This window comes from Lampris incognitus, chromosome 19 (assembly GCF_029633865.1).
Source record: "Lampris incognitus isolate fLamInc1 chromosome 19, fLamInc1.hap2, whole genome shotgun sequence".
In the NCBI taxonomy this organism is placed as follows: domain Eukaryota; kingdom Metazoa; phylum Chordata; class Actinopteri; order Lampriformes; family Lampridae; genus Lampris; species Lampris incognitus.
In genome coordinates this window covers 19,158,406-19,184,889 of record NC_079229.1, presented here as the reverse complement: position 1 = coordinate 19,184,889, position 26,484 = coordinate 19,158,406, and the positions used below count along the sequence as shown (strand labels likewise).

General features: G+C 42.7%; 2 protein-coding genes across 2 annotated transcripts; one reads left to right on the top strand and one right to left on the bottom strand.

The window, feature by feature from the left end:
• Nucleotides 1-2,362: 2,362 nt before the first annotated feature.
• LOC130129615 (fat storage-inducing transmembrane protein 1) lies at nucleotides 2,363-3,837 on the top strand. Its single transcript, XM_056299209.1, has 2 exons — nucleotides 2,363-2,637; nucleotides 3,162-3,837. The coding sequence occupies exons 1-2, from the start codon at nucleotides 2,363-2,365 to the stop codon at nucleotides 3,835-3,837; spliced, it is 951 nt and encodes a 316-aa protein (XP_056155184.1).
• Nucleotides 3,838-6,171: 2,334 nt separating this feature from the next.
• Nucleotides 6,172-15,190, bottom strand: psme1 (proteasome activator subunit 1). Its single transcript, XM_056299333.1, has 11 exons — nucleotides 14,942-15,190; nucleotides 14,498-14,530; nucleotides 14,084-14,146; nucleotides 13,654-13,767; nucleotides 11,745-11,808; nucleotides 9,965-10,062; nucleotides 9,183-9,251; nucleotides 8,926-8,993; nucleotides 8,766-8,820; nucleotides 7,376-7,462; nucleotides 6,172-6,442 (listed from the first exon to the last, which is right to left on the bottom strand). Exons 1-11 carry the CDS (start codon nucleotides 14,978-14,980, stop codon nucleotides 6,362-6,364), a joined length of 771 nt encoding a protein of 256 aa, XP_056155308.1. The 5' UTR covers nucleotides 14,981-15,190; the 3' UTR covers nucleotides 6,172-6,361.
• Nucleotides 15,191-26,484: the final 11,294 nt, after the last annotated feature.

The window sequence follows — 26,484 nt, the reverse complement described above, 5'->3', positions numbered from 1 at the left end:
CGACGGATTTATCTCTATTACACTACCCGACCAAGGATGGCAAGAAGTGGGTCTGGAGCTATAGTTCTACTGAATGCTTTTGATGTACAGTCGAATACAAGGCACCAGAAGGAGGCTAACTTAGGGCAGAACCAAAACTGATAAATAAGTGTCCCGGCCTCTTGTTTACGTTTGTTCATATACTATGTCATAAGGTAGCTTTTGCATAGTGGTGTCTGTGTACCAGCTTGGATTGTATTAAGACGTGCCTAGCATTTATGGAACTGCGGTGGATATTTTCAAGGATTCTCTTCCCACCCACCCTTTTTTTTCCTCCCCAATTGTATCCGACCAATTACCCCACTCTTCCAAGCCGTCCCGGGCAATGCTCCACCCCCTCTGCCGATCCGGGTAGGGAGCCCTGCAGACATGCCTCCCCCTATACATGTGGGGTCGCCAGCCACTTCTTTTCGCCTGACAGTGAGGAGTTTCGCCAGGGAAACGTAGCGCGTGGGAGGGTTAACGCTGTTTTTCTTGACAGGATTTAGATAGGGGCAGACCTTTCAACAAAAGAGGCAGAATAATCCTCTAAGGTCTGATGAGACAATGAGACAAAGGCAGTCTACCCTTTGTTCTCTAGACAGGGGAGACGTGGTATTATTGTACATTAGTACATAATATATTGATGGATATCCTTATGTGATATGGACCGATCGGAACAAGGTTAGGATATACGGGGCAGGAAGTCAGGTTGCACCACGCTATGGTCATGTTGCTGCTAAGCTAAAATGAAGTGTTGATATTTAGTTAACAGTTGTATCATGTGCATATATTTGTTATAGATAATACAACACTGTCCATTCCCACCCTTCTGCCAGGATTACAATGTCAAGTCCTAGTGCCCGCTGAGTTTTCAATTTGTCATCAGACATTATTATGTGGGACTGTGGGAAAAGCTGTAAGGGAGAAACTGATCCTTTAGCGCCAGGTTCATGTCTGAGGACGTTGTCAAGTGTTGCATCCACAGGTTTCTGTTCGTATTGCGGGATGTGGGTTCTAATTCCTGATTTGGAGGTATGTGTGTGGAAATGTGTCAATGGTAAACCATACCCCTGCTATGGTTGTTGGAAAGACACCGGGTTTGTCCTTAGGGTACAAATCCTTGATAGTAGCAATGTTTTGGTCTTTCAAATGGCAAATTGGGCTGTCCGTGTATACCTTGGGCAAATTAGGAAATGCCTGTATTTGTTTCCAAATTTTAAGGGAGTGAAGGACAGATGAATGGGTTGGTATTTTGGAAGTGCTGGGAGAAACATGCTACCACATGAAGCTAATTCAATCTGAAGCCATGTGGGGTCTGTTCACTTGAGTTTCACTTGTAGGCAAACAGTTGCGCCATAAGGATAATACATTTAGGGTCGGCCGCCCGGCAGTATGATTTAAATTGAGGTAAACCAAAGCCTCGTTCTCGTTTATACTTGCACGGGTGATTTATAACATCATTTTTTTTTCTTAAAGTTTTGGACTGACAGGGTATTTTGTATTGAGCAAAAGCCCAGAGGCAAGACTAAATTTACTCAGTTTGGCTTCAGGGCCTGAAAAAAAAAAAATCTCAAGAGACCCTAAACTGAGTGCCTGGGCTTTTAACGGTGACTGAATGGGCTGTGAGAAAGGCAGCTGTTTCTGCTGCCAAATGCAGACTGGCAACGGTTAATGACTTAAATTAGTTTGGCATCTACAGCTGATTCTAAGAATGGAGAGACCAAAAGAGAACCAAGGGGGAAAAGAAAAAAAAAGCCAGTCATTGCTAAATAAGGAGCCAATCACACACTTCATATGAGAATGATTGTTTTGTTTGTAGACCAACTCATAGCTGTTAATGCAAAATGCCGTTGAATGAATAGCGATGCATTACACCAGTAAACACAAAGTCAGTAAAAATGCAACTGTAGTATTCTGTTTTCGCCTGTCATAAACAGTGGGGTTGCTCTGCTAAACCGCAGTTTGTTTGTACGTTTTATCTGTCAAACAGGTTCAAATTTGAGATTAGTATTGTACTTCGTTGTTCATGCAGCCGTCTGCAATCTGCCCGAGTTTCCTATGTGGGAGGGGTGGGGGGGCCTGCATGGGGAACAGATGAGAGCAGGGTAGTATTTTTGTGAAGCGTGTCTTCTAGTACAGGCCTGTAGGAAGAGTTTTCCAGAGAGGACTGGAGTGCCTTCCACTCTACACAGACGACACAATAAGATCTCCACCATAGAGCTGTCACTGGGCTCTCGCAGGTTGGAGATGAGGCTGAGAAGGAAATGAAATGAACAACCGTAAATGAGGAGAAAGAATTAATTGAGCATTTTGAAAAGAAAAGAAACCACAAAACACGGATATGAAAACCGAAACCTCATCAAATGGCTCCGTACCAGAGATCAACTTGGAGAAACTACACAAGATAGCCGCAGAGCTGCCAGGACGGCTCGTACTCAGACTGCTGAACGTTGCTCTGCTGTTTTTGACAAGCCTGCTGGCAAGAATTTTAGGGAGCAGGCTTGTCAAGCACCATCTCCACCTTCTGCTATCTGCTTTGGTTCTGTTCGGGCCTGTGCTGAGTTTCTGGGCATCCAAATACAGTATCTTCGCTAACAGGAACAACTACCTGTACAGGTTAGAGGTCTGAACAATGTCTTTTCATATCTCTGCTCAAAGATATGAGGAGGGTTGACATATTGTGACCCCCACCATGTTTGTGTGTATGTTGAAACTGGGTCATGAAGTGTTTGCAGTCTAGTGTGTGCAGACAAAGAGGTTGGCATTCTACTTGAAATTGCAAATATGCTCAAAAGCGCAAACAGTCTGAAGTCCAAGTGTGTGTGTGTGTGTGTGTGTGTGTGTGTGTGTGTGTGTGTGTGTGTGTGTGTGTGTGTGTGTGTGTGTGTGTGTGTGTGTTCACGCGCGCGAATGGATATGTAAATAGAGCTAAGTATTTGGCAACACCCGCTGGCAACCAACTTTTAGGGGTTTGATTAAATTGGAAGTAACGTTTGAATCTCAATACAGTACAGACTGATTTTACATTGCATTTTTTGTATTTTGGGTTATTTGATTTTGAAGGGCTTTTTGAATACTTTGCAGAATAAGTAATCTTTTGACCATTTGCATAGCACTGATATGCTTCAAAACTCTTCCAGGAAGTTCCTGCTGTCAGCCTGGGGCTGGACGTGCATCTTCACCGGATCCTTTGTCTTCCTCTTCTCTTTCTCAGCCTGTCGCTCCCTCTCTCTCTCCCTCCGCCACCTCTCTCGGATATTGGCTGTCGGCGGGCTGTGGCGGTGCTGTCGGCACCTGCTGACCCTGCTGGAGAACGCAGCAGGGACCTGCTACGAACCTGTGGCAGCGGCCCAGGAAGGCGGTCCGATCCAGGGCTCCGGCTCCACAGGACAGCCCCTGCTGCTTCTTCACGAGGACCAGACCAAGACCTCCTGTCTCAGAGCAGGAATGGTGTGGCGTGGCTATGAGGTATCGCAGGACACCCTCATCCTCTGCTTGTGTTGCCTCTTGCTCGTTGAAGAAATGTCTGTTTTTTGCCCTCGCCTGGCCCGAGTGAAGGCCCCGCAGAGGTTCTCAGAAGCCCCCCTGAGGACCATCTTCCTCCTCTGCGTGCTCCTTCTGGCTCTGTGGATGTTCCTGCTGTTGTGTCAGCTCACCTACTTTCCACAGTTCCCCTCCCAGCTGCTAGGGGGGGCTTTGGGTTACCTTGGATGGAGAGTGCTTTATCAGGGATGGTTCAAATTCAGACCTCACTGGGGCTGTCCTGGTTCACCTGGAGAGGGACTTCCAACCAACACAGACATGGATGTTCATTAATAACAGTAATACGCTGACAACAGCATAAATGCATCTAATAGGCTAATTGTGTCAAGAGAGGGACTTCCTGTTTGCAGTGAAAAAGGGTAGCACACACAAACACAGTAGGAGTGGGATAGAGTTGACTGAGGGGCATGCATACAGTAATGATAATTTTATTCATACATCCTCCGAAAACAAGGTTTACAAAGCGCTTTGCAAACAAGGTAAAAGTAAATAAGATACAAAAGCAAATAAGATTACAAAAGTTAAAAAAATGTAATAAAGGCAAACATTAAAAGGAGCAAATTAAGCTAAAAACAAGACACAGAAAATGAAATGTAGTCGATTGGACTAAAGTAATATGGACGAATGAAAATTAAAAATGGAAAACAAATCAACAGGCGCCATTAGATGAAAGCCAGTCGTTAAAAGTCCTTTAAAAGACGGAAATGACTTTGCCAGCCTAATCTGGCTTGGCAGGTCTTTCCAAAGTTTAGGGGCCCCAATGACAAACACTTGGTCCCCTTTTGTCTTCAACCTAGCCTTTAGAATAGCTAGGAGGATCTCAACCTGAATATTACTAAAAATGTATTAATGATTGCTCAATAATCCAGGTAAGAAAATCCCAGAAAATTGAATCAGTTCATCTGGACACAACATTTATTAGACAGATACGTTTCATCACTCATCTGAGCGCCATCTTCAGTCTCAACTGACTGCAGGTATCCCCAACCCTTATAAACCATACAGTGGCATAACGACCAATGATCAGTTTCATATGCAAATCACCGTGACCATTAACTAGACATGTACAATCCGCAGAGGATTTGGGAATGTTTGCAATCACAGCATTGTAAAATGGCAACAAATGTACTCTTAGCCCCCCCCCCCCCCCATTGGTTCAGGGATGGTCGTTCCCTCTTCACATAGATGGCCTCTTTGACTCCCCGTTCAAAACAGCGTTTCTCCCTATCAAGGATGTGCACATCTTCATCCTTGAAAGAGTGGCCACTAGCCTGTGGCCACTGAAAATTACTTTTTGGTCATTTCACTGTACAAACACGATAGCCATGTACTACAGCATTTCTACAGAACACTTTAGGAACACTTTCCACGGTGTTCAGTGCCAGGAGGATTGCCGTGACTTGTACATTGGGGAAACCAAACAGACGCTGGCTAAGAGGTTGGCACAATACAGAAGAGCTAAGGCGTCAGGCCAGGACTCTACAGTCTACATCCATCTACAGGCCAGTTGCCACTCCTTTCAATGATGAGGATGTGCACATCCTTGATAGGGAGGAACGCTGGTTTGAACGGGGATAAGATCTGTCACCATCTGACAACGCTGTGATTGCAACTATTCCCAAATCCTCTGTGAATAGTCCACATGGCTGTTGTAACTCTAGCTAATGGTCATGGTAATTTGCATATGAAACTGATCATTGTTTTCAGTCGCTATGGCACTGTATTGTTTATAAGGGGGGCTACCTGCAATCAGTTGAGACTGAGGAGGTCACTTCGATAACTGATGAAACGTTTCTCCTACTAAACGTGTCCAGATGAACTGATTCAGCTTTCTGTGATATTACTAAGATCATGGTACACAAACCCTGATTCCATCATGTGTATCAACAGTAATACAAAAGTTAATAAAACAATTTCCATCCATCCATTATCCAATCCACTTATCCTACTCTCAGGGTCGCAAGGATGCCGGAGCCTATCCCACTGTACCTCACATATTTGCTCTGAGCCAAGAGAAATAGTTGGGCACACACTGTGTACCCCATAAATCTCCTTTACGACCCCTGTGTTAAGCAGACCACACCTCTATTTACCCCATTCTCTCTATATGCCTCATTACAAGCACTGGGAAATAATACCAGGGTAGTTGCTTAAAGGAGTCAAATTCTTGCCACAGAATACTGAGGCTGTTGATGGGTGAGAGGTATGTGTGTGTGTGCAGGAGTCCCCAAATCTCTGGCTTATTTTGGGATATATTGCTCCAGAGCGAATAAAGTGGGGTACAAGTCAGATAAACACTTCCAAGTGAAGTTGTCGCTCCAGTGCATTGGTTAACAGATTGCAAGAATTATGGTTGACCAAGACCCTTGCAGTGATTATGAAAGATTAAACATTGCATAACTCTGTCCCTGCAAAATGATGAACACATCCCTGCCATCATTACATCAAAAGAGCCAATTTTGGAAAAACTGCTGTCATTTGTGGGACAGTAAGGTGAGAAACAGTAATTTTGCACATTTGTTGGCTAAATGCCTTGACTGCTGGTTTGGCAGAGAACTTTTTTGAAACTCTTATTCGAGAAGAAAATACTTGGAGACAATATTATGGCAATGATACTGCTTTATTGTGCAATTTGAACAAAAATGCTACTGGTCACAGAGTGAGTGAACATTTGAAAATGCAAACATTGCTGACAGAGCAGGCATACTATTACTTGTTAAGAGTGTCACACGATACTATTTGTTGGTTGAAAAGGTGTCTGTATGAAGGGTGTGTCCGACACAGGCAGAAGTCAGTCTCAGTAGATGAGAGCTTTGCAGTCTCCTCTTGGCTTCTTAATCTTGTCATAGTTCTTGTTAATGATGTCAAACAGGACAGCCTGCGGAGAGAAGAGCGGTGGGATGGTGACGTCGGTGGATACAGAGAAACAGAGTAATTGATACGGATGAACCAAACCAGAGATTTAAAAAAAAAAAGTAGAGATGGAGAAAGAGATGCAAGAGAGACTTAATTAGAAAGAGAGGAGAGAGGCACAGGAAGGGAGCCATAATTGTGTAAAACAGTTCCTTTCATCAGAGCTTGTATGGCTCTGTTCATTACCACCATCAAACACAGCACGACAATAGCGAGATGAAGGACACAAATATTGATAAATGAACAAAAGAGGCAGCATAAATGAATCACAGCACGACACTTAGTGAAATTACCTGGCTAGTCAGACACAATGGGTTCAGCTTAAGCATGATCTACTCAGAGTGCTTGTTTGGCCAGTCTTAACATTTTATAGATAAAATGGATTATAGGATTTAAAATGCATGCAATCTACCAGATGATTACATGTCCTCTGGTGGATTTTTAATATCATGCCAAAGAACATGTTTTCTTTAACACATAATGGGAGAATGGCAAGGTCAGTGCTGTGTGTATTCCTCAAATGCAAGCCTTTTGCACACCATGTCCAGATTCTTTGTCCGAAGATTTTGAACGCTCGAAAATAAATACAACCTCATGTTTTGTCCTGTAATTTACACACCGACTCTGAAAATGTCGTCCAACATAAATGTCTGAATAATTTAAATTTTCTGACTATCTTATCTGCCAATAAGCTCTCAGGGATTTTTTGAGAGTTGTTGGAAAGCAATGACAGATAAATAAACCTCCGCATATGGTAAATCAGACTTGGTGTGCAAAGGCCTTTAGTGTTTGACACTTGATTCATTTGCATGTATATTGGTAAAAGCACACACACACACAAAAAAAAAGTTAATACATTATAAGTCCTACTATATAAATAGTACATTGAGTATCTTACATATGTGTTACGGATCTCCAGGACCACAAGGCGAAGCTCACGGAACTGGTACTGATCCAGCTCATGAACCAGCTGTCTGTAGTCTCCCTGCAACAGAAACATTAGATACAGTGGTAGTTTCTGGGCTGTAGATGGGAAAAACATGAAGAGCCAGCATGTACGTATACATTAAACTATCCTGTGTTTGACTTCCACTACATCATATCCTCCCCCCACAAAACCCCGCCTCCACTATGTGCACCTGATCACCTATTTGCCTCTTTGGGGACAGGAGGACCTTATGGGTAGTTATGTTGTTCCCAAATCAGAGGACCCAGGTTCAAGGCCCCATATCTGCCATGCCTGTCAGGTATCAGTGAACACGCTACTTAAAGGATAATTCTGCATTTTTACAACCTGGTTTTATTTGCATGTTTCGCGTGTGCATATCAGTTATAATATAATTTCACTCATCGGCTTTATTGCAGAGATTTTGGATATGGGACCACCGCTGCACACAGCTTTACATGAGCAGCACAACACAAGCATCGGACATTTTTCAAAAAGTTGAATGTAACCCAATTATCTAAACCAGAGGTGGCTAACCATGTGCCACAGAGAGCCATGTGTATGCAGGTTTTCATTCCAATCCGACGCCACACCACGTGATTTCACCGATACATTCTTCCTCTTCGGTTGAAGGGTTGCTTATCAGTGAAATCACCCGGTGTGGAGTCCGGCTGGAATGAAAACCTGCATACACATGGCTCTCCACGGCACATGGTTAGCCGCCCCTGATCTAAACCATGTGAAAGTGCAAATTAAAATGTTATTACTTGAAATGTCCAATGTTATCAACACTGGTCCATCATGTTGCTGAGCTTACTTCCTGGTTCAACTTGACTATCTTACATGTGCTTTTTTTGGTTGCTAGAGGTAACCAAAAATAAACTACCCATTCATTGCAACTGAGAAGTCATTGATAAGGAGAAATCACGTACACTGTCTTATTAAGGCACTAGGGTTGTTTTTTTTAATGATGTTTTTGAAAGAACAGGTTTAAGGATCATGTTCTAATGGCCTGTAAGATGTCACTGTAAAACTGTTTCAAGTAGTAGTCCCATGTCCAAAATAAAAAAAAATTAAAAAAAAGAGGCTGGTGAGTAAAATGATATCATAAACAATAAACACATATGCATGATGGCAAAAACTAAAAAATATGATCCAAGTTGTATAAAACCGAAATTTTCCTTTTACCCCATGTACTTTCAGATGCAGTAGCTGGCTGACAGCATGCACACACGCCAACAGACATGCGATCATGGAAGATATAATTACTGCCAAGTACAACCTTATTAAGTCCCGACAAACAAAAACACACACACACACACACACACACTGAGATACTGACCACATGTGACTGCTTGGAGGCTTTGGCCACAGCGTCACCTCTTTCACTGTAGTATCTGGTATATCAAACAAATATCCATTACTCGTCACTGTTTATTATCAATCATTCAAACAATAAATAAAAAAATCTTCCTTTAATAATCCCACGTCTGACTTCTTACTTTGAAATCTGAGTTTGGAATTCCTCAATTTTAGTGCGTGTGTTGGTGAGCAGCTCAAACACTTTCTCCTGTCAACATACGCAAAAAGATAGTTACATGAGCTGCCAAGTACTGGGAAAATGCTGCTGAATCATGTACAGCGCATTACATGGATTTAAGACCAGAAGGTAAACGTGCAGGGATGAAAATCTATCAGAAGATACAAAACTATCATTGGAGGGAGTAATGAGCTTCCTCCAAATCATTTTCTAACTAACCTGAACAGCCACTCCAAAGTTATTACCATCTTCAATTTTGGGAATTTGGAGTTGCACCCACATAGACACCTGTGCAAAAAAAAAACAAAGACAAAAGATGATCAGAGATATGAGATAATCAAGTGTATTGGTCCCAGTTGTACTTCGTATCAAAATCCTGGTGCAAAGAATTAGTTTAAAAAGATAAAAATTAGTGTATTTTTTAATTATTAATTAATTTTTATTTTTTATTCATTTTATTTTTTTATTTCCTCCCTTGTCTGTATTTATGTGAATGAGGTCATTGTATATCAGTCACAAATTTATTTGTACTTGATGTCATTTTGGAAGATGTTGGGGGGGGCATGTTAGGGAGCAGGGGAGGGATGGGAATTATACTGCATTTATTTCAGGATTGATTCTGTGATTAGTAAAATGCAAAATCCAATAAATATAAGTTTTAAAAAAATCCTTGTGCAAATAAATAACATATCAATTCCATGTAGAAAGGGAACGGACCTTGTTTAAAACACTATATTATATACAGTTGTAAAAGGGCTCCATTTGAAAATTGATTTTTTTCCCCAACCATTTACACTTCGAATATGGTATGTCATATTTGAAAACTATAGTTTCCCTTATGTCTTACTATGAGTCTTGTTAGAACCATACATGTGCCAAGCCAAACTTCTCACACATTACGCATAAACAAAAGATCATCCCCGCAAAGGGAAACTGATTTCCTATCCAGATGAAGTTGGTGAGATCCACAGGGGACCCCCGAGACAACAGAGCTGACTAACCGTGTTGAGTTTCTCCTTCAGTGTTTGGATCTGTGGCTTGATGTCATTCAGCAGGCTCTCTACGCGATTGTTGCAGCAGATAGGACCGCAAGGTGGACCTGGAAAGCAAAAAACAAAAAAAATGTGTGTGTCGGACTACACTGAAAAGGAGTTACATGAAATGGAGCGACAGGAACAGCACCCGCCAGTGTTTTTCTTTCTTTTTTTAAATTTCCCCCTCTTTTTCTCCCCAATTGTATCTGGCCAATTACCCCACTCTTCCAAGCCGTCCCGGTTGCTGCTACACCCCCTCTGCCGATATGGGGAGGGCTGCAGACTACCACATGCCTCCTCCAATACATGTGGTGTCGCCAGCCGCTTCTTTTCACTTGACAGTGAGGAGTTTCACCAGGGGGGCGTAGCCCGTGGGAGGATCATGCTATTCCCCTCCCCCCCAAACAGGCACCCCGAATGACCAGAGGAGGCACTAGTGCAGCGGCCAGGACACATACTCACATCCGGCTTCCCACCCGCAGACACGGCCAATTGTGTCTATAGGAACGCCTGACCAAGCCGGAGGTAACACCGGGATTCAAACCGTCGATCCCTGTGTTGGTAGGCACCAGAATAGACCGCCACGCCACCTGGATGCCCAGCCACCAGTGTTATAGCAGTAGCTTACAGTGACTGGTGGTGTACTTGTACAAACTGTTCAGTGATGCCTACTTAAATACAGTTCCTCCCTATGCTGCCTGGAATTTCATCAAGGGAAATTTCTGTTGGATGAAAATCCAGAGGGAGAGCCAGTGCATTTAACAAATCATGACAGTTTTGGTCTGCATTTGGAATTTGGATAGTAGAGATCAAAGTTCACAATGAATTTGGGGAATTGTTGAAACGGCTCAATACGGTCAGCCAACTAGGCAATAAGCAGAAGACGGCCAACATTTAGTGTCTTTGAATTCTTTTTTTTCCTTCCCTTCTACAAATTCAAGTTTGACTTAACATCTACAATAATGCTGGCACAACTTCCCTTTAACTGGGATTGAAGGCGCAACAGTGATGTGTCCAGAACTACTACAGTGGCATGTTTTCATTTTGTGTGGTTTATATTACAACGCAGGCGTGCTCTCTCTCTATGGTTTTCTTTTTAGATGTAAAATATATGTACTGAAGAAGGCAAATCTGTCAAGACGGTAAAACTGATTGACCCAAATTAGCTTTGCAACAACTTACCAAAGCACAATTGTTTGGGCTTTGCATTCTCAGAAATCTTTGATGGAATTATGAAACGGTTGTTATGAAATGGCAAGGAAGAAATAACCTCTAGCTATGGATGGCTCCACCTTCTTCCCCTGCAAAATGTTTACAGCTTAAATGGGGTCCACCCCCCCCCTTTCTTGGGAACCCTTCAATTGCCTAACAAAGATGCGCATTTTTCATTGAGAGCACTTACAATGAAGAATCAATCTTAAGAATTATTCTTAAACAGTTTACATATACCACAGAATAAGAAATTTGCAGTTATACTTTGTGCAATACCTTTTAGCCTATTAACTTTAAGAAAAACCCAGCTTTGTGCTGATCCTATCCAAAGACAAAAACCAATCACCCTCACCCCACAGCACACTTTTGCAGAAAATCACATGGTCAAAAAAACAGGGACGTCCTTGTTTGAGTTAATGAAGTGACTGTCATGCACAGTGTTACGACCACCACATGAGATATTTATAACCCCTGCATCTTTCATAAGGCAGGACAGTAGGTCTCTTTATCTGTGGTAGCATGTCTCTTGATTCACCTGCATCTTCATCCTTTTTATCACTCTCCTTGTCCTCATCTTTCTTGCCTTCCTTTGCCTCTTTCTGCAACACAGGAACAAAAGGCATTAGATCACAGACTTGATTGCCTAATGAGTCCCCCCCCTCCATGACATCTAAATGGTGATATGAAATCTTTGACATAGTCAGAATAAGGTGTATATTTCCTCTGCAGGAATTATTGAAAATGATCGAGTACTCCCTCTTTCTGATGGAGGGCATCAGAATGCATTCCAGTAGCTTTATACTTATATTTGCTTTAAGGAATTGCTGTGTGAATATTTACACCACTCGTTGCAAAAGAAAAGCCCAAAACATCATTAAGGACACCAGCCACCATGCCCATGTTCTGTTCTCACTCGGTCCATCTAAAAAAACATTAGCGGAGCATCAAATCACACACCACCCGTCTCAGTAATAGTTTCTTGCCACAGGCAGGCAGTCAGTCAGATTGCTGAACAGCTGATGCACCCATATGTACCTGTGTTATCATGTACTTTTCTATATTGTATATATAATGTATGTGTTCATGTCTACATAGTCTATGTAGGTCTGTAGTGTTGTCTCTTTTTTTTTTGGGATGGTGAGTCCTTTGTCCTTGTGTCCTTGTGTCCTTTATGTTAAGGCAGGGAGACCCAGAGCACAAGAATTTAATTGTATTCTAATACACACGACAATAAAGTTGAACTTGAAACTTGATCTCAGAGATTCTTACATCTCTGATGCATCCGGAATAAAACCCTGAAAATCACAGCTGTCAAAAACCCCAAATACATGAGAGAATAGGACAAATGATGAAAAAAATTGGCTATATGAAAAACATAAACAAGTTTAACTCCTTAATCTTAAATTGCATAAAAACTATGTTTTGCTGCGTCTGTTTTGCAGGTATGGAAACTACCTCACCATAACATATACAGATTGCGTCAAGTGGAAGTTTTAGAAAATTTTATTCCTTAAATCTAAGGTTTTCTTAGTGGTCCTCCAAGTGATTCTGGAGGTAATTTGAGATGCTGTCCAAAGAAACAGGGGCTTTCTGTGTAGGGGGGTTTCAAGGCAGCTAGTAGCTGCTAGTGTTAACAGTCTGCTAGATGGTCAATTTTCTAAACAGCGACACTATTCTCTGCCAAGCTATTGTTGGCTGTCTGGGAGCCCGTCATTTGACACAGCTGACTGACCACCGTTTTGTTTAGTCAAAGCAGACTTAGCAACAAAAACCAACTACATCATTTAAAGCCAAATAAATGTATAATGCCCGGTAAACTGAAGTGTGGATGCTTATTTTTGAGATGAGGCAGAATGAGCCAGACTCTGCAGCAACCAAAACTCTCCATGGACATTGCTCACTGAATATAGCAGTCGTCATAGAAACCAAGGCCTCTAATTGAAAATACTGTGAAACACAAAAGTACAAACCTTTGACTGAGGACTTCATTTGAGAAGCTTTATGTGACACTAATGGGCAAATCCCTAAAGTAAGGGAAATTAAACAGCTGAGAATACTCTTAAATGCAGAAAACAGGCAGGCAAAGGTGTGTCTAAGTGTCTCTAGATGGTCTATCCACCATCTAGAGACACTTAGACACTTGGAGACACCAAAGCTGTTCAGGCAATCCATGGAGACCTGACACCCTACAAAGACTCGGCACCCTAAAAACGCACTGCGTTGGGGTTTCCTTATTATGGCTCGTTTCCTGTGCATCATCCGTGTTTCGACTACAGATGAGGATTTGAGTATATGAGAATAAAATCCGAGTTAGTGCATTATCAATATCAATGTCCTTGATGTCATTTATATAATGGAAGTACATTGCCTATGATCATTATATAAAATGCAAATTCAGTATGTTGGGTCAAATTAAAGATTACCAAAAACAAAAAGAGACCTACTTCCTCCTTCTTCTTGCGTTTGGCCTCCTCTTTGGCCTCCTCTTTGGCTCGGTCCGGTATTGGGATGTCTAGCGGAGCCTTCAGAGATGTCAGGTCATCAACGACGAGGGACGTCTGACAATGAGCAAAAGTCATCAGTTTTCTGTACACGTCTTAATTCTTGTTTTTAATATCTCAGATCAGAAACTGGTCAAAACTGGTTGATTTTCCCCAGCTATGCCCACACATTTAGACATTTTATGACACATTATCTTGAATTTAGCGAGATTCAGGGATCATCTGATTTGCTCTGTTCACGCTGGGGGAGGGGGGGGTATCAGCTGTCAGATAAAGAAAAATGGTCACATCACCTGTCATACAGTGGTTTCCTATTAATGGCCCGGTTTTGTAGGAACAAGTAGGCAACACAGTGTAATGCAAAACTGATTACCTTTAATAGCACCTCCAGCTCCACAATCTTCTTAGGGAAAAACTGCGAGACCAGGGCTTCTGCCTACACACACACACACACACACACACACACACACACACACACACACACACACACACACACACAGAATAATCATGTAAACAGAAGTACACAAAGGCTCGGACTCAATTTATAAAACTGATGTTTGTAGTTGGAGAAGATTTCGGATTATTCAGTTGATTACTAGTGACAAAATCCCTAGTATTGGTGACAGCATTAGTAACACGTCATGCCTCCTCGTGCCTTTTGTTTTTCACTTAAAAGACCAAAATGTGCACCACCCTGAGTGCGCAAATCTAGGTTTTGTTGTTTGTTGTACACGTACTTTGAGCAATAACAATAAAGTCGAATAAAATAAACTTGAAAATGAATTACCTCAACTGTGAGCTGCTGGCAGAAGACGTCCACCTGGGGGGAGAGGGGGGATTTTTACATATTTTAACAGCCAATAACAACACGTTATTGTTCACACAAGCATGCAACCATCGTCTCACGCAGCAGCTTGGTTTTGGTTTTAGTTTCCCCACAGAGAAAAACCTGATCCCGAACTTACTGAGTTTCCAGGCCTTTTTCCAACCGAGCGCCTAAGAACCGGGTCAAGTTCAGCCACCTGGTCACCGGATATGACCCCATAGCCAAACCTCAATTTACCAGGGCATAAACTCGGCTATCATACAAATGCGTGAATAAGCTCGGCTATCAAACACACTTTGAAGAGATGTGAAGGCAAACTGGATTCACACGCCTCACCCCGCGCCTCACCCCGCGCCTCGTTTTCGGGCAAATACACCGCGCGCGCACGTGCACGGAGGAGTTTACCTGTTCCTTCGCCTCGGGGAGGATGTCCAGAGAAGCCATCGCGTCTTTTGGCGAAGATGTGGTTATGATTCAGATGCGGACCTAATTTTATCGCCACACGTATGTGGTGCAGAAAAGAAACGTGTGTCGCTGTCAAATAGCAGGCGTATAGCATGCACAACCGAAGGCCACCCACGGCTAGTCAGCATAAAAACTGAAAATGAAAGTAGAGAGGCAACATTTCAAACAGTTCCGTGCTTTCCAGTGAGGCACGCGTGACGTCGGGTGCATTGTGGGACTTGGAGTTTGTGATTCCGTCCAAAAAACAACCAAAAAAACAAAAACAAACTCATAATAATTGATCTGGACATTTAATTATCGTTTTAAAAGTATCTTAATTTTCACTTCCTTGTGAAACATGTAGACTGCAAACAAATTAGCTTTGAAAAAATAAATTAACTACCGCGATGGTTCAACAGCAGACAACCAACTGTGCGCCATTGGTATTGTCATCATCACCATCATCATCATCATCATCATCATCATCAATACAATAATCAATAATGTCAGTCTTTCGTGTACCCTTCATTGTATTTACTACCTTTTCCTTTACTAATGTACCTATATACTATACACCTATTTTTCACGCTATATAACTGTAATCATGATGATGATGATGATGATTATCATTATAGCTTCTTTTATTTCTATTTTAATCTTTACGTTGTGTGTCTATATTTTTTCACAGTTTTAGTTGTTTTCTCTAATTCTTCGCTATTCAGTTGCTAATTGATTTACACCGTATTGCTTCGGCACTGTGCTCTGTTGATTTGTGCTGGTCTGCTTTAACAATGCAGCTTCCCTCGTCTTTTTAAATAAGTATGTATGTATGTATGTAATTATCTATGTTGTCTGCCGTCAAAGGTGTATATATATATATATATATATATATATATATATATATATCCAGTTAGTCAAGTAAATTCTCTATGAGACAGTACAAGCCTGTTTCATGCTATACGCAATCATCAGCTGTCATATATATATATATATATATGTGTGTGTGTGTGTGTGTGTGTGTGTGTGTGTGTGTGTGTGTATGTGTGTGTGTATGTGTGTGTGTGTGTGTGTATGTGTGTGTGTGTGTGTGTGTGTCAGGTTTATATGTACATTAATTGATGTGTTGCAGTTTTAACTATATCCAGTAGATGCTGCTGTTCAGTAAAGAAAAAGCACTCGAAGGATTTTTTTTTTTGCATTGGCCTTCTGAGTACCAGGATTAACAATAAATGTTAACAAAGAATATACAATAAAAGAGGTCTGGGAAGTTGTATATCATACAATGCATTTGTCCTTTTTTTCTTTTTCTTTTTTATAAAAGCAAACCCATAGTCCCTATAAAGATTATCTTGTAAATAAGTCCGTTCAGGATAGTTGTGAAAACTCGGGCTGTTATGGTGCTTTATGGTTACAGAAGGTATCAATGTAAGAATAATCAACTATCTTACATATACCGCTAGTCCATCCATGTTATATATATGTTTATGATATGTGTGTGTGTGTGTGGGTGTGTGTGTTAAAGATAGATGCAGGAAAAAACGTTAATACATAATACATCTAATATTCCGCTCCTCATTTGTTGAGCACTTTTAATAACATCATTGATGGTTTTCGAAAAAAAAGGCTATAATATATATGTATATATACACACACACTCAAAATTATTAGTACTGTGGCAGTAAACATAGACAGAGAGAATAGCCCTTTTCTATTCACTCTTCAATGTAATATGATTTTATTTTAAAAAAGAAATATAGCCCAAAATAGACTGCCAGTTTTTGGACTATGGGCTATGGGATTTTGCCGCCACATGACATACAGAAACAGCCACACCAGCTAAAAAGACCAATCTAAACTCACTATCTGTCATTTCAATAATCCTACTGTCTATTGCTTATCTCAAAAAACAAAGTCAGAGTATCTCTAATATTGCAATAACAATGGCAGGGATTTGTCACCACACACAACAGCTCGATGTCACAAGAACCTTTGATTCACAGTTTAAATGAAGAGAGCTTAGCTTGACCTATTAGGTTCAAAGCCAAAGCCAAATGCAGCACAGGGTCCTGAGTATACAAATGCCCTTTGACCTACTCATTGTAAACAACATTCAGGAATGAAATAGATCAGGGGTTAGGGTGAGAGCTCAAATTATGTTTCAATGGGGACCCCATAATATGTACATTACTGTGGTTGTTTCCTTTGTTATCAGGTGGATGCAATGTGTTTAGTGGCTAATTTCTCGTATCAAGTTACCCATAAATGCCCTGCCTGAGGACCTGAGAGAGGCCCCCACACTGGACACATTTAAAACTATGGGGGAGCCTTAATAAGCCTTAATAAAACATGAGATGCCCTGAAAACATGATTTGTGAAAGAGTGGATGTAAGCAGCCGTGCACAGAACCAGTTGCACAAAAAAAATCTACAAACATCGTGACAGCATAGCACACAAAAGGGCCGTTGAAGTCGCAGCAGCCAAGCAAGAGGAGATTTTGCCAAACAAGGTACTCGAGATCAATTCCACGTTATTGGAAGAAAGAGCAACTTCATTCAGATCTGCCTATAGTGCCCAAGGAAAGGCTGGCTTATAAAAAGCCCCCTCCTTTGATGAAGCTTCAGGAGCCCAATGGCGCAAAAGTAGGCACTGTACACAAGTCAGATCACTCGTGTGCTGAAATTGTAGGCCGTACTGCACAGCAAATGCGGAAGAATTTGTTTCAAATATAGTCTCACAAAGAGATCAATTCAAAAATCAGCAACACCATTGATGGAAGCACAGTACCCGGGCGTGCTTATCTCATTATATACGTGAGATGTGATGAGTGGGAAAGGAGATGTGGACAATGTATTTTTACATATTGCAGAACTGACACAGGGCACAGATGCAGTATCAATTTACCACAGCTTGAGACAGAGCTTTCACCACACGGGATTAGATGATGAGTTTTTGGGGAAACACCTCATCAGCATCGCCACAGATGGGGCTTCAGTTCTCACTGGCAAAACCACTGGAGTGATTGCAAGGCTTAAATGCGATTTCCCAAGCATTCAGTTCATACATTGCCTGGCCCACCGCCTTGAATTGGCAGTCCTTGACTCTCTCAAAGAGGTTGCTGGATGTAACCACTTCGAGTTTTATATCTCCAAGCTGTACTCTCCGTACCGCCAGTCCTGCTCGAGGAAGCAGCTGCAGATCTAAATATGCAAATTTTGAGAATGGGACAGATATTCAACATCAGGTGGGTGGCGAGTAGTTTTAATACTGTAAAAGCAGTCTGGAATAACTACCCTGCTTTAGTGCGCCGCTTCAAAACAGCAAGCAAGGACGCATCTCGCAGTGATACTGAGAGGAAGAAATTCCTGGAGATACACAAACACCTCACAAACTCTGGGTTTTTACTGGATCTGGCTTGCATGAAAGCCATACTCCATGAGCTGCAGGGCCTCTCACTGAAACTTCAGCAAAGAGACTAGTTGATGCCAGTCGCTGTTGTAGGGTAATGTTATGCAGCCTACAGTCGCCACATTCAGCAGACGATTGATATACTGACAGCCATGAAAGCGAGTGGAGGTAAATCCACACTGAAGGCCAAACAGCGCTCATCCCTGGGCCTGTTTAAAGACGTTGAACTCCTTGAGAGTGGGGGCAAGATTAACTGGAGTCAGTTTTACCAATCTGTGATTGATAGTCTCACAAAGCGAATGCCAGAATCAGACCTTGTCCAGATGCTGAAAACTCTGGATAAGCACTTTTGGCCACAGGACCACAATGCATTGATCCTGTATGGAGAAAACGAGGTACAGACACTTGGCGAACCAGCCAGAGAGGCGGTTGAGGAGTTCTGCGACTGGAAGTTACAAGATAAGACACCAGGCAAAACGCTGGAAACGCTTTGTACAGTAAGCAGGACATACTTTCCCACCTCATCTGAGTGTGAGAGGGGGTTTACTGCAGTTAATAATACTGATAGCAAGACCCACAATAGGTTGCATGAAAAAAGCCTCTCATCACTTCTTTTTGTGGCTCTTAATGGACCCCCTTTGGAGAGATTCGACCCAACGCCCTTTATCCCATGTTGGATTAAATCAGGTCATCGCCAGTCCACATCATGGGCTTCTGGACGAACAGTAAAAGCAGCTGACCCCACACCTCTGTGGTCGCTTCTGTTTTATAAGGTAAAGGCTATTCCCAATTAACTGTATTATTCACTGTTAGCACTGTATTGTATGTGATGGGTGTTGATGAGGACTGGATCCCTTGTAGGCAGCCTGGGGTATTTATGTTGGTATTTACAATGCCCATGCATGTGTGTGTTGTTATAGGCTGGTTTGGTGATATGTGACCCTCGCATTTGATGTCTTAATTGTACAGAGAAATTATTGTGCTCATCTGTATGTGATGGGTAACTCTTAACTGTTGTTGATCCGTGTCCGGTGTGGGAAGATGGCTGCGTGAATTTACGTTTGGAGCGGCCTCCCCAGTATCGGTGTGGGAAGATGGCGGCGCAAACTTACATCTGCAGCGGCCTCACCCAGTACCATCCATGCAGTGTTTTTGTCCAACGTCTGTGTCTAAGTTTTGTGTCTTCGTTTGATGGCTGGGAGAGCTTGGTCTGCTGCATCCAGTGGACTCAGAGACCACGGCCTTACCTGGAGCTGTGCCCGAGGAGGAAACACCGAGGGTGGTCTGACAGGACACGAAAGCGGGGCAGGTTAAGCTAACTGCTAGCCCATGCAGACCGGCAGTTCTGACAGTCATCCTGGTGTTCGCTCTCTTGGACAGTGAATTTTTTTTTGGATGTATGTCTTTTTGTGGGCGGCACGGTGGCGCAGTGGCCTTACAGCAAGAAGGTCCTGGGTTCGAGCCCCGCTGTAGTCCAACCTTGGGGGTCGTCCCGGTTCATCCTCTGTGTGGAGTTTGCATGTTCTCCCCGTGTCTGCGTGGGTGTCCTCTGGGGGCTCCGGTTTCCTCCCACAGTCCAAAGACATGTATGTCAGGTGAATCGGCCATACTAAATTTGTCCCTAGGTATGAATGTGTGTGTGTGTGTGTGTGTGTGTGTGTGTGTGTGTGTGTGTGTGTGTGTGTGTGTGTGTGTGTGTGTGTGTGTGTGTGTGTGTTGGCATGGCAGCCTATCCAGGGTGTCCCCCCCCCCCTGCTGCTCAATGACTGCTGGGATAGGCTCCAGCATCCCCATGACCCTGAGAGCAGGATAAGCGGTTCGGATAATGGATGGATGTCTTTTTGCAGTTTTTGTAGTTTTTTGTAGTTTGGATACGTGTTTTTGTCTTTGCGTTGTGCTGTGGGCTGGGGGAAACGATATTTCATTTTATTTCATGTGTGCAGGTGCATGGAATGAAATGAAAAATAAAGGTTCCTGATGAGGACTCAATCCCTTGTAGGCAGGCAGGCATGCTCTGTTTTTGATTTAACTCTCATATATTTGTGTGTTTATAAGCTGTTTTGCTATTTGACCCATCTCTGTCTTATTTGTGTCGAGAAACTATGCAGAGCATACCGTGCCCTGCTTTAGTTGGCCTTATTGTAGCATACTGTGATGTTTGGTTTTGATACCCGTGTGGAGGTTTGATGTGGTCATTAACTGGTTATGTTATATTATGTTGCTGTTGTTGAATTCACAGGTCACCTTATCCAGACGATATGGAGCTACAAGACAATAAAGCCAGGCCACATTACACGAGTCAAAATAAATCTATTTTGAGTGTTTTCAATGATCAGATCGCTCATAGATTGCTTTGTTAAGGCTCCTGTTAAAAATGTTTTTACATGCCTAACAGAGCACATTCCTAACAAGATGGCGCCCCTGTCGCAACATACAACGCGGGTGACGTACCTTCACATTTCCTATCAGATGTGCTGACGTAAAGCAAGTAGGCCTACATGCTTGCAGCTATAAGTGTTTCTTTGCAGCAAGAGTCACAGTCGACCCTTTCTTTGAGGCACGCGAAAGCAACCCCCACCCGTAAAAAAAAGTGAGCTCCTGAAAGCTATGGTATAGTTCACACACCAAATACCTTACTTTTTAAAACAGCCTATGGCTAAATTCTATGTGTGTGTGTGTGTGTGTGAGTTTTGAATATTTTGCTATTTTTGTACATTCTGCTCCGATTGTACTTGGTGCAAAAAGAAGCCATCTATTAGCTGCTCACCATTCATGGGTCATGAGTTTTTAAACTTTTTCTGCAATAAGGTTTATGAGATCATAAAAAAAATAGTTCTTCAACTCCAGCTACTCCTGCAGATCCTGTCTTACTAAATCCATATCTGTACAACGAGTCACCAAGAGTCCCTGTTATTATAGCTTTTGAGACTTTCTGTCTTGATACTTTGACTAAGCTTGTGTCAGCTTCTAAACCACTACTTGTCTACTTGACCCTTTACTAGAAAAACTTTTAAATACCTCTGGCCTTCCCTGAGGGTCACCCAAGGTGGTCACCCAAGGTGGATTGGTCAAGGGGGAGGTTCCAGATGAAGTACGATTCAACAAGGACCTTAACAGTGGAACTGGTGGAAGATGTCTCCAGGTCACAATGGCAGTGAAGACGGATGAAGGCTGCGAGAGCGGTGGTCCCCAATCATCTTGGTTCTCCATGCCATGGGACTCTGGCCATCCCCTGCCAAGGACTGTGTGGTGGCTGCAGGCGCATCAGCCACTCCACGTATAAAGCTGTCACGCGCAGGCAATCCTCCCATTATGCGGCTCCAGGATCGGCCTCTATGCCCACCTGAGGACCCAGAGGGAGGACGGTCATACTCAACCCCTCATTATTAACAGCTGACAACAACTCATCCAGTGACTTGTTCTAGGATGGTGCATCAAGCAATGTGACCTGCCACAACGGCTGCAAAACAATTAACATCAAATATCTATTTAAATGTAAGTTTTAACCATATCTTTAATAAATACATGAAAAAAAAGAATTGTTTGCGGGGTCGTGTCACTGTGCAAGTCTCCTTAAACTGCCAACATATATTGAAAATGTAACATTTCTCGTAATAGTAACTGGTTATTCAGGGAACCACCTTTATCAGTCCGGTTTAGGTATTTGACACTGGAGTGTGTGCAAGCACTGAGTCAAACAGGGTGACGCTCCAGACTTTCTTTTTCTTTTTTTGTTTTTTCATTGTTTGATCCAAAGCTCAAGGTTGCATTCAGCAGTGTGGTGCGTGATCCAAGCTATATGTTGTTCTTCTCAGGTTGGCTGTTGTGAAATACAGCGGGCAAAGGTCACATCGCTCAACTGAGCACAGGACAGTGGGAGGGAGAGGAGAAAGGGGTGAGGGGACAAGGAGAAAAAGACAGAGAGAGAAATTAGATCGCAGAAGAGAAGGATGATAATAAAAGAATGACCGAGTGAATAACTACATTTTGCACTGATAGAGTTGATAGAGCATGTTTGTACAGCTTGCAACCCTCTATTAAATATGGAGGCGTTGAGGGAAAGACATTGTCCGGTCCTTTACTTGTCTTCGGTGAGAAAGCTTGTCTGCATGAGAAAACCATAGCAGTTGTCAACAAGGCTAAACCATGGTTTAATATTTAATTTCAAGGGAAAACACCAACAAGGCCCACAAGAGTGGAAAAAGAGACCGAACTGAAAAGCTGGTCACTTCACACTATCTGCTCGCTCACTGCAGTAGAAGACCAGATAAGGCATTTTGTTTTGACACGGGGGTTTCTAATGTTTTTCTACTGCCGCATTAAACTGTACACCTATTCAAACAGCCACACCCACCCATCAACTGTTTCACTGCTGTGTGCACAGTCATACAGGATGTGGGAAAAAGCTATACTAGGCAACAAGGCCATTTACACTTTAATCTTATGCGATCCATTTTTACTTTTGGTCATCTATAGCGTTGTTATTAAATTTAAGGCAAGAAAGCCATTTTTTTTAGGAAAGTATGGCAAAGAAAACATTGCAAAAACCCAAATGTCAAGATAACGGTTTTAGATGAATACTACAAAAGTCTGTAAAAGGTGACCCTGTTGCACCTTTGTAAGACTTTTGCATGCTGACGAAACCACTAAAATGTATTTGCAATAATAAAAAAACATATTTATATACAGCATCATCAGTGTAATGTCAGATTGCATAGGTGCAGGGTGCTGTGGGTGCAGCACAGCAACTACTGCAGTACCGCTTCCCTCACGTGTTACTATATCTGAAAGTCCTGCACTGTTGTTCAATTCAATGTTGGGTTTTTTTGTTGTTTTTTTCCCCCAGGTGATCCGGAAAAAGTCATTTATATTTTGGTTTTTTATTTTCTTGATCCATCCATTGTAAAACTCTCAAAGAGATAACTATTAGTAAAAGCAAAACCAAGAAGTAAAGTCCCTCTCAAATGAATACTTTATTCCTCATTCTGATATGCAGCTTAGCTATTTAGGCAGTAGATGGTAGGACAAATAAAAACACAACACGATTTCAAGGTAAGTAATGTGATAGCTTAAATATGTCGCTCCAACAAGGAGAATGATTAAGATGTAGGAGTGCTTCATTATGCAATTTCATAGTAACGAGCATCACTTGGGCTCTGTGCAAAACAAGGTCAGGGTTATTTGACTGACTATGTGACAGCGTAATACAGGTCTGGAGCTGTCAGAAATATTTTGGGACGGGTTCAGGCCTGAAATCCCTCGCAGTGTGTCCGCTTTGCTCTAGCTTCGTTTCCGGTTACCTTGTGCATGAAACAGAACAACGGGACATTCTTGTGACACGGTGGGCCTGGGGCCAAGAGCATCACGTGTCTCACGGTATGCTAACATGCTGAGCTAAGACCCACGATCTTCTGGCTTACATTTCATTTGGGATGCCGTGTTTCTTTTCTTTTTTCTTTTTTTTTTTTAATAAGTAACACCATTTATTTTGTTGCTTTATCAAACGGCACACAGCGAAGCATGTGTGTGTTTGTGTGGGGGGCTTAGAAGATGAAATCCTGATTTTACCTACAAGATATTCGGGAAATCCTCGTTTCATGAACAGCTCACGAAGCACCTCCGGCAACTATTATTAACCTCTACACTGCAGCGGTTAGACTATAGTGACATTCTTTTAAAGACTTGCTGTGTAACTTGTTTGAGACTTGTCAGTCCTCTCTCTTGATTACACTGATCAGCCAAAACATTAAAACCACCTGCCTAATATTGTGTAAGTCCCCCTCGTGCTGCCAGAACACCTCTGACCCATTGAGGCATAGACTCCACAAGACCTCTGAAGGTGTTCTCTGGTATCTGGCACCAAGACGTTGGCAGCAGATCCTTTAAGTCCTGTAAGTTGCGAGGAGGTGTCTCCATGGATCGGACTTATTTTTCCAGCACATCCCACAAATGCTCGATTGGATTAGAGCTAGGGAATTTGGAGGCCAAGGGAACACCTTGAACTCTGTCATGTTCCTCAAACCATTCCTGAACAATCTTTGCCATGTGGCGGGGAGCATTATCCTGCTGAGAGGGAATACCGTTGCCATGAAGGGATGTACTTTGTCTGAAACGATGTTTAGGTAGGTGGTATGTGTCAAAGTAACATCCACACGAATGCCAGAACCCAGGGTTTTCCAGCAGAACATTGGCCAGAACATCACACCGCCTCCATTGGCTCGCCTTCTTCCCATAGTGCATCCTTGTACCATCTCTTCCCCAGGTAAATGACGCACACACACCTAGCCGTCCACATGATATTGTAGCGAATTCGGGGGACAACGCAACCACAGGAACTGCCGCGGCCGGGGAGCAAACCCGTATCGCCCGCACCGCAGGAGACATCGCTAACCGCTCGACTAAAGGGTCAGACCCGCCAGCCAGCGGCCAGCGTGTCTACTTATCCATGCACGTTACAATATAAAAGAAAACGTGATTCATCAGGCCAGGCCACCTTCTTCCATTGCTCCGTGGTCCAGTTCTGACGCTCACATGCCCATTATAAGAGCTTTCGGTGGTGTACAGGGGTCATCATGGGCACTCTGACCGGTCTGCAGCTACGCAGCCCCATATACAGCAAGCAGCGATGCACTGTGTGTTCTGACACCTGTTTATCATAGCCAGCATTAACTTTTTCATCAATTTGAGCTGCAGTAGCTCTTCTGTGGGATCGGACCAGACGGGCTAGTAGTAGTTTTAATGTTTTGGCTGAACGGTGTATATGACATTTCAAAAAAAGTGAAGATAAGACATATGGGCTTTAGTAAAACTCTAGAAAATGACAACTAGAAAATTACTTTTTGGTCATTTCACTGTACTAACATGATAGCCATGTACTACAGCCTTTCTACATTAACCGGATTTCTATAGAATGCTTTAGGAACACTTTCCACGCTGTTAAGTGCCAGGAGGACTACCGTGATTTGTACATCGCGGAAACCAAACAGATGCTGGGCAAGAGGATGGCACAATACAGAAGAGCTAACGTGTCAGGCCAGGACTCCGCAGTCTACATCCATCTACAGGCCAGTGGGCACCCTTTCAAGGATGAGGATGTGCACATCCTTGATAGAGAGGAACGCTAGTTTGAACGGGGGACAAAGAGGCCATCTATGTGATGAGGGAATGACCATCCCTGAACTGGGGGTGAGGTGGGGGGGGGCTAAGAGTACATCTGTCACCATCTTACAGTGCTGTGATTGCAACTAGTCCCCAATCCTCTGTGAACAGCACACATGGCCATTGTAACTCTAGTTGATGGTCACGCCTATTTGCATATGAAACTGGTCATTGTTTTCAGTCATTATGCCACTGTATTGTAAATAAGGGTGGGGATACCTGCAGTCAGTTGACTGAAAAGGTCACTTAGATGAGTGATGAAACATTTCTCTCAATAAACATTGTGTCCATGATGAACTGATTCAACTTTCTGTGACTTTCCACAGTATATAAATACCATTGTGTTTGTACAGTAATGTGATGAGGGGAAAAAATACATCTGGCTGTCAGGTCATTTCTATAGTTTTACTACAGTCTATTTTCATAGGGGATACTGTTGACTCCCGCATGGGCAAAACACCCAGATAACAGTACACGTCAACTATCACAAATGCAACTTCAAGGACTCCTTATACAGACATACGGTTAAAGTGGAGACTGTCACAACCTCTCACAGTAAATCCCCCCCCCCCATTGCAATCTGTCTGAATGTTTCTTTTGATAACCACAGACTATTAATGTGTGCTTACATTCATTATGTGTGCTGTCAAACCTGCATGTAGGGCCTGCAGGCCCCCTCTAAGATCAGAGCATCAGGGCTGAGATTTAGCAGAGACATTTTCGGCACATAAAGGCAATTGCTGCTTTTTCATATGTACTTGTTTTGGGTGCAATGCCTGTATGGTGAATTTCATGAACGTCCTAGCTTCCACTTTAACACTGCACACCCCGATCCCAATTTTGGTTTTTGTTGAAAATGGCAGTAAATGTGAACCGGCCATACTGAATTGTCCCTACGTGTGAATGTGTTGGCCCTGTGATGGACTGGCAGCCTGTCCAGG

What these genes read in the sequence shown, in the direction of transcription:
- LOC130129615 (XM_056299209.1), top strand. Translation starts at nt 2,363, where the DNA reads ATGAAAACCGAAACCTCATCAAATGGCTCCGTACCAGAGATCAACTTG. An exon ending in AGGAACAACTACCTGTACAG is followed by an intron (nt 2,638 to 3,161) that starts GTTAGAGGTCTG and finishes AAACTCTTCCAG; the next exon opens with GAAGTTCCTGCTGTCAGCCT.
- psme1 (XM_056299333.1), bottom strand. Translation starts at nt 14,980, where the DNA reads ATGGCTTCTCTGGACATCCTCCCCGAGGCGAAGGAACAG. An exon ending in AACGCAAGAAGAAGGAGGAA is followed by an intron (nt 11,809 to 13,653) that starts GTAGGTCTCTTT and finishes CCTGTGTTGCAG; the next exon opens with AAAGAGGCAAAGGAAGGCAA. An exon ending in TGGAGATCCGTAACACATAT is followed by an intron (nt 6,443 to 7,375) that starts GTAAGATACTCA and finishes TTCTCTCCGCAG; the next exon opens with GCTGTCCTGTTTGACATCAT.